Source organism: Lepisma saccharinum, chromosome 5, assembly GCF_977018435.1.
Source record: "Lepisma saccharinum chromosome 5, izLepSacc3.1, whole genome shotgun sequence".
Classification (NCBI taxonomy): Eukaryota; Metazoa; Arthropoda; class Insecta; order Zygentoma; family Lepismatidae; genus Lepisma; species Lepisma saccharinum.
Genome location: NC_139233.1, coordinates 83160803 through 83178860, shown reverse-complemented (window position 1 = coordinate 83178860; position 18058 = coordinate 83160803). Strand labels below are relative to the sequence as shown.

At 38.4% G+C, this 18058-nt stretch overlaps 1 protein-coding gene across 1 annotated transcript in view; it reads right to left on the bottom strand.

Annotated features, from left to right (window-relative positions):
- The window catches only part of LOC145987912 (inactive pancreatic lipase-related protein 1-like), a 109527-nt gene extending 101927 nt beyond the window's left edge, over nt 1-7600 (bottom strand). The window contains exon 1 of the mRNA XM_083122721.1: nt 7525-7600. Coding sequence (XP_082978847.1) covers nt 7525-7579 — 55 coding nt within the window. The 5' untranslated portion in view covers nt 7580-7600. The remainder of the gene's footprint in view (nt 1-7524) is intronic.
- Nucleotides 7601-18058: the final 10458 nt, after the last annotated feature.

Genomic DNA, 18058 nt, shown 5'->3' with positions numbered 1-18058 from the left:
TCCAGACTCTTTTGCTGCAAATTCAGAGTGTTTAATATTTAATTGATCTATCAAACTGCTTATTATTTTGTCTAAATTTGCATTTGAATATACAGGTACAGTTTCTGTTATGTGGGGCTGTGTAAATTTTGTGCCATTTGGCTTCTTATATTGTGTAAACAATTTGAGGGACAGCTTATAAGAGCCATTTTGTGTATTTAGAATTGCCTGCACATCAGAATTTACACTGTTCAAAAAATTCTTAATGTCACATCTTGGCTCTGATACAAAACGGTGATCCCTTAATTGGCCGTTAAAACTGCTATGGATGGGTTCATAGCGTGGCTGCTTTGCTGCTCTAGCATTAACAGGTGCTTCATGCTTTCTTTTCAGACCAGATGTAGATGGTTGTGGGGGCAATATTGATGACTGTACATAAGAATTACACTTATGCCTTTTGTAATATGCCTTGATTAATATTTTATGGCATCTTGGACACATTTTTGTGGCCTTTCTGCATTTCTTAGGGTTACAAATATGGCGATGCCTAGACCAATTAGAACTAGATATATTTTTATTGCATTGATTGCAATATTTTTGATTTGGCATTTTTTGTTGTTTGTTTATATAAAATTTCTTGGTCCAAAAAAACAGAACTATGGACAATATGCCAAAACAATTATAACAGCAGTTAGTGGCTGAGCTGATATTTTTATACCCAGACAACAGCAGTAACTAGGCTCTGGTGATCCCCAATATAAAATAGTTTTGCTCTTTTATGCTGTTGTACAACACACTTTACCAGGTTTCAGATCTGGGAGCTATCAGTTGTATATCAACTAGCAGTAATTATTCTCAAAATCTCACGTGTGGAGATATTATTTTGCCACATGTATTCAATCTTACACATTTTATCAGGACTCAAACCAGAGCCTCTTGTTTACAAGGCAACAATAGTAATATTTTGCAATCAGGGGAGGCTTCACATTTTATCAGAACTCAAACCCAGAAGCCTCTTGATTACAAGACAATAAAAACCATGGGGCTATGCACCACACTCTACTGGGTCTCAGAACCCAGGAGCTATGAGCTTTATATTAATGTACACATGGCGAAATCAATCTGAGAGGGGGCTCATCATTTCTACACTAAAATTCAAGATTCCTGGGATTTTGACAGAAAAACACACTGTAAACAATAAGATCATATGGGAACTTGGCATAGTTTTAAGTGTAGGCAAATCTGTCTGTTGAGGCTTCTTCTTTTCTACACTAGAATTCAGAATTCATGGGATTTAAAAGCATATCACACTTGAAGAATTGGGGTCTTGGCATTGTTTTAAGTGTAGGCAAATCGGATTGTTCAATCAAATAACCTCTTCTTTTCTACACTTATAAGTTGAGTTTATAATAGCACCAATTATACTACTCCTCACACATCAGCAACTGATACGCAGTATAATTTTGTTTTACTTCCACGGCGCCCTTTTCTAAGTTATCACCTTTCGCCATGTTGTTTACATAGATTACGTCATCTACGTGTATAAAATAGCCTACGTGTAGAATGTAGACTATCGTTGTTTACGCGTAGACGCACATCAGTGGCTATCCTCCACCTAACTTAAAATACTTATTTTCCGAATTGTAAATCCAATTAGAGTAACAGTGTAAATGTCAGATTTATTCATAAACATACGTACCTAGAGGCTTCTGCGCCCTTAGAGACAAGAGAATTTGCTTGAACCAAATGTTATTTCCTAGATTACACATTTTTAAATATTTCTGTGCAAACAATAACTACGACCTATTAAGGAAGCTATAGCAAAAAATACATTGACTATTTAGTCTTAGCTGAACGTGCCGCTCTATATTTTTTTACCACAAAAATTTCCTAATACGCATTTGGCATTATTAATTTCTGTGTAATTAGTAAAGGAGAAGGTCTAAATATGGGCGAAGGTTTAAATATGGGTTTTGGAGTTATCAGCGCTCCCGGGTGCTGCAGCCTGGCAGAGGCTATTGGAACTGGTTATCTGTCAAGGACAAAGGTTGCGGTGCAAATTCGCAAGAGTAAGTGGTGGATAGTTTCGGCCTTGGAAGCTGTTATAGAATTGCGACCTCCGAAAACTTTTTGCAGGTATGTTTTAACTCAGCGTTTTCTGAATTCTCATCTGCTTTGTGTATGTTATGATATTAGCGGTACATAAAACAAATGTGGGCTTTTATAATGCCTTGATTTGTTTGTGAAATATGCACCACAAAGAGCGAAAATAAATTGAAGAAGAAAAATAGCGTTATGGTCTATATGTGCTATGACATGAGGTCTAATGTTGAGATCACATTTTCAAATATTTGGATGTTTTTTCTTAATTTCGATTTTTCCCATTTCGTGATTTTCAAAACAACAGATTATTCAAAAATATGAATTTATAATGTTTTAGCGATAAATGACTGTTTTTTAAAATTTTAATTGCTTTTTGTGATATTGCCACTAGTAGCCCATATTTAGACCACAATTTTGAAATACATCATTTTACCATTTTTTGGAAATTGCTTTTTTTTTAAAAAAAATGGAGACCTTCTATACTTTAGCATGCTATTACATTTAAGTATACATTTAATCGATATGCATTTTAAAGGCAGGTGCTTGATATATTAATTTTTTTCTCCTAATATGACAACATAAAAAGGGGGGCCCATATTTAGACCTTTTCCCCTAACATACAACAATATGTTATTGTGAAATTATGTATGTTTTTTAAATGTTTGACCGTTTCCGATTTTCATAACGCCCTTTACATACTACGTATAAAACCCTGATCCCCGTGGCGGAGTGGTTAGCACAGGGCTCAAAATGGAAATTGTCACGAAACGGAACGCTTTAGCTTTGATAACATGGTGTTTCTTTTGTCTCTGACTGCTGCAGCGCATTCCAATTAATAATATTTAATATTAAAATATTTACACGAACATCAAATAATACATAATGAAACTTGTACGTATCCTCATGTACGTACGTAAATACTTTGTCTTGATAATACATATTAAAATAATCAATTTGTGCAAGTATGCGTATGATCAAGGGTTGGATCTTCTCTATTAGCCAGATTTGGTAAAAAAGCGAAGCAAAGTAAACCATATCAAACAGGTTTACAATACCGCCACCTGAGAGTATCACATACAAACGAATAAGGGGCAAAGAATGCTGAGGCACTGCTTTCCCTGTGCTTAGATGCTGTTTCTACAGTTAGCGTATTTTTGTCAGTGGAAGAACCATAAAGTTATTACGGTGACATCACTAGTGCACTAGCTGCCTCTAGAATGTAAATTTGAGCAGTGGCCATGTTGAATAGCCCGCTCGAAATAGAGTTCACAGCTCGGATCCGGGAAAATATAACATTTCTGTATAACATTTCCTTTTGTCAGTTCTCTTATAATTATGAACAGTTAATCATTCTGTCTAAGACATGGATATTTCATATTTTGTTCCTTCACCAACACATCATTCATTCTCGCGTTGTGATTAACGTAAAATACACATATAGAAGGTTTTAGCTCTGGGCCGAGATAGCGTGTGAAGAACTTTGAGCAACTTTTATAAGACAGGTTAGTACTGGTTAGGGGACGAAAATAACTTAAAATAAAAACGAATTATACTCTAACTACTAACCCCATACAAAAGGAACGTATCGTCTGAGTGGAGGCGATCCGATTGACCGATTCCTCTATTGCTCCCCTGGCAAACAAGAAAATCTACATAAATACATGACCTTTACCTTGTATGGTATTTAGAGGGATATAAAAAGTGACTTCTTCCCAGAATGTATCACCCTCCTCCTTTCTGCATCCCCACTATCTTTTTCGCCTCACCACTGTTCCTATCAATTGGAAAGTTCTATGAAGGACAACCAAGTTGATGGAGACAAAAGCAAACCTTGCAAGGCCAGTCCCACATATGCAGATGATTTGTGACCTTAAACTCGCCGTCCACGCTTCTCCCACCGTGGCAGGACGTAAAACTTGTTTCCAAATATTTCCGTCCATCCATAAACCGGATTTAAAAAATGCGTTTTTATAACTCTTTAGAAACAAGCTGACAAATTGGGCCAATGTACATACATAAAAAATGAAGTTTCCTATTTCTTAATTACAGGTTCAAAGCCTAGCCAGGTATAAAAGTTGTCACGGTATCGAGGCAAGAGGATATGAGGTCTCGCAGTCTCTCGTTCTTGTCTCAATTCGTAAGTGCTTGTCTCGTCTCGATTCATAAACATCCGTCTCGCCCTCGAAGCGCAAGGCTCGGTCTCGTCTCGAAATATGTGATAAACGATACTTAGAGCGTGTCACCGCACAAAATTTTACAGCCTATAGAGATCGTTAAGGAAAATATATTTCCTTAATAACTTTTTTTTTGCTTGACGCGTAGTTTCAACTCTACGGCCGAGCAGTCGAAAAACGGGATTTTATTCTGAATGGATTTGCAACCACACAGCAATTATTAAAAACGAAGTATATAGATATATATGAAGAAGTGGAAAGATATTGGATACCAAGTCTCTCGGTTTTACAGAAGTCTCTCTCATTCTCGTTCTCGAATTTTACAAGCCTGTCTCTACCTCGGTACCATCCCTATGTCAAGGTGCATTTGAAACTAACTAACACATGGTTAGAAAGTCTTACATTTCTTTCTTGGTTAAGGGTTTTATCCCGCAGAAGCAAGAGAAAACCTTGATTTTGGACATTCAGCAAAACTGACTTCGTATGTGTGATACCAGATGGTGTGAGGGCGAGAGGAAAAGCTTTCACCGAAACCAACTTACGTGAGGTCAGAATGCTTCTTCCGGTTGTTAAAGAAAAGTTCCCAGCATGGTGTCAGTGCTTATCACAAAACACACTCGGAACCATCTTGCAAATATTGTTTCTTTCGAAAGAACTACATTTAAATTTACTTAGAAAACAACTGCTTCATAGTTCGTTCATTCATTAATTGAATGAGTTGGTGTTTTAAGTCCACTTCATGCACAGGTTAATCAGGATTGGACCTACAGCTTAATGTGGGACCCGAACCACGATGTGCTCCACCGGGTATCGAACCCGGGACCCCTTGTCATAGTTCGTTCAAATGGAACTATGTTACTTTATTATAAATGTGGCATGAAATATTTTTTTACGTACAATGGAAATTACTGCAAATAGCTTTAATTGCATGTGTATTCTATGAATTAATATCATCCAGTTACTACGATCAATTATGCTGATTTCTTAATTGTTTTAAATTTATTTTCACGAAACGCACACATTATTATCTCAATAGTGACATTTGTTTCCAATCCTCGACTAACCTAATGCCTTTTTGCAGTAGAACGTAAAATATAGGAAAAATGTTGGCCTAGAGATATGGTAAATCCTGTCCAGAAAAGACGCAAATGTAAAATGTATTAGGCTACTACCAAATTCTATCATTGCATGAATAAATATAATTTTATCCACAAAAGTGTTGATTAGCATCTCATATCGCATTATATGTGGTCATGGATTTAATTTACACGTCACTTGAAAAGAAATATAAGTGTAGAAAATAATATTTAAGAAGCCGCCGTATATTTGTGATGATCTCCTCCTTACCGTTATTGTCGAGATGGATCTCATTCATACTTTTTAGTTTTTATTCTAAACACTCAGTATACATTAAAATTGACGTATTTCTTTCAAAGGAATAAGCACACACACACACAGACACAGATGGGACTAAAAGTGGTAAACGTTGTAAGTGCTAAAAGCGTAAGTGTTGGGAAATCGCATCGTTCAGCACATCAGCCCGTAAGAACGTTCACACTAGTGTCTCTTTACACGCCCTTTGAACTACTTAGAGGGCTACCAGCCACATTTCACGTTTACCACATTATAAAGCATGGCACATTTCACAGTTTAACGTGGAAAACGGTGTTTGAATTATTGTGGCACTTACAGCGTTTACCAATTTTAGTCTTCAGATATATTACCATCTCATCAAAACTTTCTAACGCTGAACCTAAATTTATGTTCTATGTGTAGCCTATATGATGTAATTGCTTTCAAATGTAAAACCATTTTTTACGATAATTGCACAACAGATAAAACTTTGGTTTCTGTTTTTAGTTCAACCTACGATTCCGTGACGAATGTACAACAAAAATGATTGTTCAAACTGTGTAATAATTTGCATGTCAGCCTAATTTCCATGACTTCAATAGGATTAAGACTTTCGCGTAATGAAAGCTGGAGAAAGAGTTTACAACTCAACTGGCCTTGCCCTCGGCAGGGCTTCTGCGCTCGCAATAAAAGCTTTGAGCCAATCTGCGGTTGGGAGAAGAAATCACATTGCAAGAAGCTCTGTCCCTATTGACCCCAAAGTATACATCGTTGCTTTAAATTTGAATACTTCGATGTTATGTGGCAAGGAAGTAAATTAACAATTTTGATTCAGGAATGGACAATCGAAATCTAAATCAAACTTCATATGCTAACTTTTAAATAGACTCATTAGCATATTGCGCATCTAATGACCACGGTATGTACACACACACTTATGGCGGTTACGTAAACTTCTTAAAAGGAGTGTTTTCTTTTACGTAAACGGAATGTGTACACATTTCGGGATTTAAGATAGGCATTTCATTTAATGTTTTTGAAGCATGATAAGCGTTTTGTATTGAACCACAAAAAGAGAATGGTTCAAGAAGTTTCGACGTTTCTAGTTTTAACTGAGATGCTCAAACCGGCAATAGATAAAAAAATGAACAGAGTGTTTTTCTTTTGTTGTTGATACCGATCCTAAGCTAACGTGATTTAAGAAATGGAAGAGTATTCAGAAGTTTCTAGTATCCATGTTAGAACTTCGAACGAAGTTGTTAGAACTGTTGACATTGATGCGAGAAAGGTTAATTGTTCCACGAACAGACTTTTATTTGTAAATTTGAAAAAATAAATTAAAAAAAACAACATATTACAGGTTTGAACATAATGTTATGAGAAAAATGAGAACTACGATAAATGTGTTATGTGTTATGAGAAATGAATTGTCCGTTTTAGTTTGTATGTACAGTAAGAGCTTGAGTGACAGAAAACCAGACCTTCTTTATATGTCCTTGCTTAGGAATAGTAAGTTCGATGACAATTCTGTGCAGTGTGAATCAGGAAACAATTGAACAAAATACTGTCAAAAAGTTCGAAAGCGGAAGGAAAAAAGATGTAAAAAGCAGTAATTTGTCTACCCAGATACATCACATTTCTTAATTCTGCAGGAACTATTTATGAATATTTTCGCCGAAAGCTTACATGCGCATTCTTCCGAGAATGCATTTACACCACAAACAATCAAAAATGGATTGATAAATTAAAAACAAAGAGCGAAATTTTCGCTTTTCTTTCACTCGAACCACTGGCGATAATGAAAAGACGGAAGTAAAAGTATTCTTAAATATTCGTTGCCAACTTGAGCATGTAGAAAACACCTCTTAAACGATTGACATATGAACTAACGTGGAATGTAGAGGAGAGAACTTACCTCCGACGCAGAGAAGGGCGCACACGAGACGCGTGGCCGTCGGGAGGAACGTCATGGCGATGCTTGTTGTCGGCTGCCGCTCTGCACACTGCGGCGAGGACTCCCTCCGCCCGCCAAGGTTGCCGCGGGTCACAGGCTGCGAACACGTCACAAGAGTTCCGGACCAGCAACCAGCAAGGTGAGCGACGTTGTTTCGAAACATTGGCGAAACTGTTGCGATGGTTCCTGTAGTGGGAGACACATTCTCGCTTGTTAATTTTTTCCTTGGAAGAAGAATCCTTGGGAAGCAGGGTTTAACAACCACAACACCTCACAATGCTCGCGCTGTTGTTTCCCGACGACGTGGAATTACTCGAAACCTTTCCTCCTCGTGTCCTCCCGAGGTACACTTAGTTGCCGTGCTTTATGATCAGACCCTGATAATACATAAGAACATGTTCCAGACATTGTCCAATGCTATTTTCCACACAAGGTATATTTCATGTTTTTCATCTATCTAATGGATCCCACTTTAAAATGTAGGTCCAGTCCCGATTAGCCTTTCTGTGCATAAAGTGGACTCAAAACAACAATTCAATCAATTCATCTATCTAACGATAATTTCAAATAACTAATATTTTCACCTTGAAGTTAGTTGTCAAGAGATGTTAATGACTTGAAGTATGTTCTCTGTGGATCTATGTTTCAATCTCAAACTCATAAGGGGCCTCGCCGATGGCGCAGTGGTAGCGTCGTTGCCTTGTAATCAAGGGGTCCCGGGTTCGATACCCGGTGGAGGTACATAGTGGTTCGGATCCCACTTTAAACTGTAGGTCCAGTCCCGATTAGCCTCACTGTGCACAAAGTGGACTTAAAACACCAAATCAAACCAAACCAATCAAACTCATAAGATTCAGCTTAACAGTAGGATACTGGAAAAAAATGCTGGTAAAAGTATGTTCTCTCTTCACTTTTAATCGGAACTTTATAAATACACTTATTCCGATTAAAGAACCAACTACATAATATATTGGTTTATCTTCCGGCTTCCCACATTGTAAATGTAAAAACAGATCTCTGTAGGTGAGGTGAGATGAAATTTTATGTTAAACAATTGCAAAAAGGTGGGAATTTCTATGCCACTGTTGTCGACTCGTGCGATCTTGATACCAAATGTTCCAGTTCAAGTTCTGGACTGGACACAGGTGTCTCTTTGTGTGTGTGTGTTTCTTCGTCTATTTCACTTAATCATCAATTCATCATTCATCCTCATATTCATGAATGGCCATTGCAAAGTTTGTTGTGTGTGTATGCAACCGATTCAAGAACGTGAATTTGTGACATAGCAATAAATATAAAACTATGTAAACAATATCATGCAGGCAGGCTACTCTTTTTCACTGCAATCATGCATCTACTCGTATCCATGGGCGTATATATAGCTCACGTAAGGGGGAGGGGTTTCAACTTTTGGTTCAATTAGGGTTCCTATATTTCATAAGTGAAAATCCGGGACACTACTGACCAGTAGCTTGTCAGGGAGCGGGCGGGGGGGGGGGGACTGGACCCGATAAAGTTGTATGTATATGTACAACATAATTGTCATTTAAATCCACATTGTGTGGGAACTTTATTTGAAAACTACGAACTGAACAGGTAGGCACCCAAGCACTGACTCTTAAGGAGGTTACTATACAATGAAAGAGAATCGTAACTCAAATTCAGCACTAACAGACGGCGGCACCATCGTGAGGTCAAAGATGTTTGCAGTATCGTCTGTATCTCGTTAACTTTTGTAATATGGAGAGGGAATGGTTCAATGTAGAGTTAGATTGTTTTGTAAAATGAGCATTTTAAAATTATGTCCAATTTACGTAAAATTTTAAAATAAAATAAAGTTCAGAAAAGTATATTCTTAATCATTTCTTCTTTCCCACCCGGTTCCAGGACATTTGTGCATTCCGAAGAAACTATTCAGGACACCGGGACAAATGATACCATTCCGGGATTGTCCCTAAAAATCCGGGATGTATGGCGTCCCTAGGTATGATCTGGCTATCAAAATTCACTCTGCCACCACATGAAAGGTCACACATTTAGTAAATTAAGTCTATCTATGAACTTCTAACTTTTGTACATAAAATGAGCAGAAAATTCTTTGAAAAAGCTAATCCCAGCTTATCTTTTAAAAAGGAATTCCAATTAGTCTTTTCCTCCTTGCTACAAAATTGAAATCAACATCATCGGTGTTATTTTAATATTCGTATGTATGGACACTTAACAGTGACGGGTTCATTAGTCGAGGATCTTCCGTTGAATTACGAGGACATTATTTCAACCTCCTTAATGTTAAACACATCCTCTCGGGTGTTGAAGGTGAAACTGACAGTGTAGCGTGCATGTAACCGGTGTTACGGCAGGTAACAGCAAAATATAAAGAAATTAAAAAGTTTTTTCTCAATAAAATAACAACATTGTTAAATAAGTTAACCGACAGCGTTGCAGTTGAGTGTATATTGCAGAGGTCTTTTTGCTGCAGCCGACGAAAGCGAAGAGACAGGCCGTTCCGCTACCCTCAAGAGGCAACAGAAGAAAAGGGCGCCAATACGCTGGTCTAGTGAACGTCACTTCCGGCGCTGTTGCCATAGCAACAGTATACCTGGCAATATACAACGCGCTGTCCGTACTTTCCCCATGCAGTGAGTATTGGAAGCGGACCGCAAGAGATACCTTTTGTTCTTAGTGACAGGGTTTTTCAACGAAAATGGTAATATGTATCTTACACCATTGTAAAGATTAGATTGAGAAGAATACGTACATAAAATACAGGTTGCTTACAGGTGACAAGTTAAAGAAAGAATGGAAGAACAAAAGCAGGCACTTTCCATGAAAGTGACCGGCAACTTACGATTTCTTCGGTTTCCGCTACACAGGCTTGCTGACGGGTAAATGAACGTAAGTCGCATGGTTCTTTGTCTGTGGTCAGATATGTCTTATTGCTATGCGTATGATTACAATCATTGTGCACATTAGGCATATTTCGTGCCTTTGCACTAATGGGTATTCAAAAACTACAATGCATTTTCTCGATTGGAAGAATACATATATGTAGTACATAGTCATAGACGTCGAAAGAAATTCTTGTAGGGGTAGTCAGGCCATTGACATATTTTAATAGTAGTAGTAGTAATATTGGGAGTGTCTAAAGTGATTTCAGTCAATAGCCGGAACAGCAACCACAAATGAATAGGGACTACTACTAATATGAACAACAATAATAAATGCATATGAAGATAACAATGGTTTATTATTATTATTGATTGGTTGATTTGGTGTTTTAAGTCCAGTTTATGCACAGTAAGGCTACTCGGGACTGGACCTACAGTTTAAATTGTAATCCGAACCACTATGTGCCTCCACCGTATTATTATTATTAGTGCATCCAAAGTAAATGTGTAAACTCAAGGTGTACCACGTCTGTTATTTCAGGAAATTAGGTTCGCATTTACATCTTAAACGAATGGCACTTTCCAAAATATATTATGTTCTTGAATTTCCAGAAATTCTGAATAATCGTACCTCGTAAATAAGCGATTTCTAACCGAAAATATTTTACTGCCAATTATAGATTATGAGGAATTGAGATAATACGAAAGAAATCTCTCCCCTAGAAGCTTATCTTCCCGCTTCTTGGAAATTCACCCCTTTTCCGAGTTATGCATATCGCTGTGTGCATTAAGGACTATTGAGCGAAAGATTCAACATGTGATAAATGCAGTGGCGTAAATAACACCCTCGCGGTGCGCGGGTGGGGGGCGCACGAGCTTCGGGGCGCAGTAAGAATGATAAACTAAGAAAGACCGATAGTTCACTTTCGGCGTTAAAATATATTTTCAACCGAACATATTATATTTTTATGCCCCTAACTGCAAACAGAAAATGTTAATCACAAGTAGAAAGTGGATTACCAGATTAGAAAACAAAACTTCATTAGCTGAATGATTTACGTAGCCGAAGGGTAGACGACAGGCAAGAGAACACACTGGCAACGCTAATTTTCACCCTACTTACAATTTTTACCAAACGGAAAAGATAAGTTAAAAAAATTCTTCCTCGACGGAATGATTTTCCAATTCATCAAAAATTCCTTGAGAAGCACAGTGTCAGGGTGAGAGTGATCGAGCTCGAAAACTATCAAACAAGAATTTGCTTCCATGAAAAAATGCAGAGGACTGCTAATGATCATTTGACAATATCGTAATTTTTGTAATAACAGTCTGTTTTCATATATAATTATCATATATAATTTTTTACAGCTTCTCTGTTGTCTTAATCTTTCGTATCAGTTTTTACATTGATTCAAATTACATGTATGCATTTCATGTTTTTATAAACCTAATATAAATGTGGGCGTGAATTAATATTTTAGAAAAGAAATATATTTGTATATTTTTAGACGAGTATGGGCACACAACTGAAAGTTGCGCGGGGGGGAGGGGGGTGCGCAGAGCATGTTAGTTACGCTACTGGATACATTCCTGGCGCCTGGAGCCTACTGATCGACCTGAAGGTGTTTTCAGCTTGGCAGCCCATTATTAATTACAGCAAATTGTTTTCTCTCTAATATTTTTGCATAAAAGAACATGATAAAGTGATAAGTTGAAATAATAACAAGATAATGATGGACAGAGGAAACGGCACATGTTGTGTTCAACCCTTTTGTCCTCGTAATAGGCTCGTAACAAAGGAATAGAGGCTACATTGGTTATGTAAAATATTTAATCTGGTTCACGTAAATATAAAGAAAGCAGTGGCGGCGATTGGGTTCCAAAACCGGGTGGGCAGGTGTCAAAACTGGGAGGCAAAGACAGTATATTTCCCTTTGTAGATAAGATTTAACATAGTGCGGGGGCAAAAGTGGGCGAAAAAGTGGGGGGAATTGCCTCCTCGCCCCCCCCTAATTGCCGCCACTGAAAGAAAGATAATAAACATCTTTTCGCACATACACAAAGCTATTGCAAAATTTTCGAAGAAGTGCTAGTCACAACACGTGCGACATCTAAGCATCTAAGTATCGCTTTCCTTAACATCATATTCTTTCCTTCATGCTTGCTTTCACCCTTACTTTGACGACGCCTTCTTATCTTGTGCATCTGAAACTACGAAAGTGTTTCTCCTTACATGCTAACCCTCCCTCCTTCATTGTTTTCGGCTTATCCTTCCAAAACCTCAGCAACGCTCTATACGCTGGTCTAGTGAACGTCACTTCCGGCGCTGTTGCCATAGCAACAGTATACCTGGCAATATACAACGCGTTGTCCGTACTTTCCCCATGCAGTTATAATTGGAAACGGACCGCAAAGGATATCTTTTGGTCTTAGTGACAGGGTTTTTCAACGAACATGGTAATATGTATCTTACACCATTGTAAAGATGAGATTCAGAAGAATACGTACATAAAATGCAGGTTGCTTACAGGTGACAAGTTAAAGAAAAAATGGAAGAACAAAAGCAGGCACTTTCCATGAAAGTGACCGGCAACTTACGATTTCTTCGGTTTCCGCTACACAGGCTTGTTGATGGGAAAATAAACGTAAGTCGCATGGTTCTTTGTCTGTGGTCAGATATGTCTTATTGCTATGCGTATGATTACAATCATTGTGCACATTAAGCATATTTCGTGCCTTTGCACTAATGGGTATTCAAAAAGTACAATGCATTTTCTCGATCGGAAGAATACATATGTGTAGTACATAGTCATAGACGTCGAAAGAAATTCTTGTACGGGTAGTCAGGCCATTGATATATTTTAATAGTAGTAGTTGTAATATTTAGAGTGTCTAAAGCGATTTCAGTCAATAGCCGGAACAGCAACCACAAATGAATAGGGACGAGTATTGCTACTACTAATATCAACAACAATAATACTTGCATATGAAGATAACAATGGTTTATTATTATTATTATTGATTGGTTGATATGGTGTTTTAAGTCCAGTTTATGCACAGCAAGGCTAATCGGGACTGGACCTACAGTTTACATTGTAATCCGAACCACTATGTGCCTCCACCGTATTATTATTATTATTGCATCCAAAGTAAATGTGTAAACTCAAGGTGTATCACGTCTGTTATTTTAGGAAATTAGGTTCGCATTTACATCTTAAACGAATGTCACTTTCCAAAATATATTATGTTCTTGAATTTCCAGAAATTCTGAATAATCGTAGCTCCTAAATAAGCGATTTCTAACCGAAAATATTTTACTCCCAATTATAGATTATGAGGAATTGAGATAATACGAAAGAAATCTTTCCCGCTTCTTGGAAATTCAAACCTTTTTCGAGTTATGCATATCGCTGTGTGCATCAAGGACTATTGAACGAAAGATTGAACATGTGATAAATGCAGTGGCGTAAATAACACCCCCGCGGTGCGCGGGTGGGGTCGCAGTAAGAATGATAAACTAAAAAAGACCGATAGTTCACTTTCGGCGTTAAAATATATTTTCAACCGAACATATTATATTTTATGCCCCTAACTGCAAACAGAAAATGTTAATCACAAGTAGAAAGTGGATTACCAGATTAGAAAACAAAACTTTATTAGCTGAATGGTTTACGTAGCCGAAAGGTAGACGACAGGCAAGAGTACACACTGGCAACGCTAATTTTCACCCTACTTACAATTTTTACCAAACGGAAAAGAGAAGTTTAAAAAAAAATCTTCCTCGACGAAATTATTTTCCAAGTTAAAATTCATCAAAAATTACTTGAGAAGCACAATGTCAGGAGTGAGAGCGATCGAGCTCGAAAACTAGCAAACAAGAATTTGCTTCCATGAAAAAATGCAGAGGACTGCTTATGATCATTTGGCAATATCGTAATTTTTGTAATAACAGTCTGTTTTCATATATAATTATCATATATAATTTTTTACAGCTTCTCTGTTGTCTTAACCTTTCGTATCAGTTTTTACATTGATTCAAATTACATGTATGCATTTTCATGTTTTTATATACCTAATATAAATGTGGGCGTGAATTAATATTTTAGAAAAGAAATATATTTGTATATTTTTAGACGAGTATGGGGGCACAACTGAAAGTTGCACGGGGAGGGGGTGGGGGCGCAGAGCATGTTAGTTACGCTACTGGATACATTCCTGGCGCCTGGAGCCTACTGATCGACCTGAAGGTGTTTTCAGCTTGGCAGCCCATTATTAATTACAACAAATTGTTTTCATTCTAATATTTTTGCATAAAAGAACATGATAAAGTGATAAGTTGAAAGAATAACAAGATAATGATGGACAGAGGAAACGGCACATGTTGTGTTCAACTCTTTTGTCCACGTAATAGGCTCGTAACAAAGGAATAGAGGCTACATTGGTTATGTAAAATATTTAATCTGGTTTACGTAAATATAAAGAAAGCAGCGGCGGCGATTGGGTTCCAAAACCGGGGGGGGGGGGGGGAGCAAGGTGTCATAACTGGGAGGCAAAAACAGTATATTTCCCTTTGTAGATAAGATTTAACATAGAGAGGGGGCAAAAGTGGGCGATAAAGTTGGGGAATTGCCCCCTCGCCCCCCCTAGTTGCCGCCACTGAAAGAAAGATAATAAACATCTCTTCGCACATACACAAAGCTATTGCAAAATTTTCGAAGAAGTGCTAGTCACAACACGTGCGACATCTAAGTATCGCTTTTCTTAACATCATATTCTTTCCTTCATGCTTGCTTTCACCCTTACTTTGACGACTCCTTCTTATCTTGTGTATCTGAAACTACGAAAGTGGTTCTCCTTACATGCTAACCCTCCCTCCTTCATTGTTTCCGGCTCATCTTTCCAAAACCTCAGCAAAGCTCTATAGCCAACTCCATGTTACCGACCTTAGCAACGACCGTAGCAACCGGTTGTTTATTGCCAATATGGCCGCACCCATGCGCGGGACCAGCAGACGACTTGACCAGCGTATAGCCAACGCCATGTTACCGACCTTAGCAACGACCGTAGCAACCGGTTGTTTATTGCCAATATGGCCGCACCCATGCGCGGGACCAGCAGACGACTTGACCAGCGTATGCAAGGGAACAGCGAGGAAAGATTTGGAGGCAAGTGTGCTTGGGGGTTATTCATATGCCTGTTTAGGGGCCCTGTTGCCGCTGCGGCATACCGGATCAGCAAGTGTTTTCACATTGGATTTCCAGAAAAGAGCTAAATCCCGCATAAAACGGGGATACTATTTCTCTGAAGCAACAAGAGCTAGACTGCAAAGCCAAAACTAGATTTAACTACAACTGAGACCAGGCACGTATCCAGGAATTTCTTTCGGGGGGGGCTCAACACCATTTTTTTAAGGGGTATATAGTAAGAACCTCACAATTGTGTGTTTAAGACCAGAGGTGGCAATTGGGTTGCAAAACGGGGGGGGGGGGGTGCGGAGGGCGTTTCAAGGAGAGTTTATTTTCTCTTGGTAGCCAAGGCTTAACATTAAGAGGTCATAATGTTGAGGCAAAAAAATAAAAAATGGGAAGCAACTATCCCTTAAATCGTTGCCACTGTAAGGCTATCATTTTAATCAGAACGTGAAATCGGAACATTTTTTACCACTCGACTCCTCTGTTTCCGTGCATTAATATTGTGTGCCGGAACCATCTCAGTATGTGGGTTTGTCCATTTCTTCTCATCAGGCATAAAAATATCTATGGTGTCTTTGAGTGTTTTTACGAAGCTGTTACACATGCACGGGATGGACAATCCACTCGACAACGCGAGATTCAAATTGTGGGCTGCGAACTGGACTGGACGCAGACAGCTCTCGAATATTTCTCTCTGATTCGAGCCTGAACACCATTAACGTGTCTTGTCCTCCCATGTTTGCAGCTCTTATAAAAGCCGAAAACCACCAAATTGTTCAGATTCAGGCCTTCGCACTCACAAGTGTTCAAAAATGGCTGTCACAGCTTCCGCTGTCTTGTCATATCGGCACGAAACAAAGGAAGTCTTCTCGAATACAGGTGAATCACGAAACAATTAATGCACAGTGAAAACCCTTCCTTTCCCGACACATCTAATTTTTCGTCTCCCAGTATGATGAAATGCTTACTCATTTATATCCAGTGACGTGCCCAAGGGAGGTTTGGTGAGGTAATAATCCCATTTGACCCAGTATTCCTTTTTTTAAAAAAAAAAGAAAAAAAAAGAGGAACGTCAAAGACTGGGAAAAAATGGCAAAATCAGAACTGACCACCAAAAATAGTATGCGTAACCCCTCTCCCTTCCAAAAATCCTGGGCACGCCTCTCTTTATCTCGGACACATTTTTTTAAAATCAACTTACCAGAAGTTTTTATCATCGTATTGGAGATTGAAGTAAAATGCGTTCTTCCTGCAGGTTTGGATATGATCCTTTAGGGTGCTGTCGTCTGCCTGCCTTCACACCTAACCTTAACAAGGCCCTAATTTTCCATCCTTGTGACTTGGATTTACAAGACTTAGGAAGGTTTCAGACCGAAGGGACACGCGATACATGTCGATTGTAATGAACCAATCAACAGCAACGTTTCACACCGTAGCGACACAAAAGGCCGCACAAACCTAATTTCGACTTGTGAAATCCTCAGGCGACACGGTGTGAAATCTCCCTTATTAGGCCACCGTCATTGTCACCTCGAAGTAGTAGCTCTTGTTGACCACAGAAAAAATTATTCTCAACCGGTGGGAATACTCCTCAGTTTTCTTCTCTCTCCTATATTTTCTGTGCTTGTTCACTATACAGGCAACACCTTACGATTTGATATACACAGGACATGTACTATGTAGACATTTTAACGAAAAATCAGTTGAAGTCAAGGATGGCTAGGTGGCTCAGTTGGTAGAGCCCTGATTTGGGTTCTGGTAGAGCCTACAATTTCCGCCTAAAATGTCTACATATGCAACATCTTGCTTTCTCTTCTCGACATTCATAAAATTTTCGGCTGTCTCTTTATGGTAGTTAAGTGTTTGAATTTGTTTCGAACCCAGTAGGCTTAAACAAAAGTATTTTTTTTATGCCATGAAATTCTCGGACTGCATATACGAAATTTAGTTCTGGCAAAACTAAATCATCACTCAAAACTTTGCTTTTCAGTTGATCTATGCAGTTTATTTCTGTTTTAATAAATCACTGCAATATCCGGTCCTGCTGAAATATTCACTTTAGAGAGAGACAGACCTTTGATCTCTTCGGCCCTCGAACCGAACTTAGCACTAAACTGAGGCCCCGGAAGTTCTGCTGTCCTCAACGTCTTCATTTTCGAATCACTATATCTTATAAAGCAACCAGAGGATGCTGACTGATATGATCACCAATCGACTGTATGAATTGTCACACTTACCTCTGAAATCTCATTAACCGATTCTTTGTACAGATCAACCGAAAAATTGAATCTGCGTATTTATATCCTCATTATATTCTAGAAAGTTCCGCAGATAAAACGATTCGTTAATATTGCCAGTAGTTGACTCCTTCTCTCATTCAAGAACGTGCCCTCTCCCGCCTTCCAGAGATTAGAA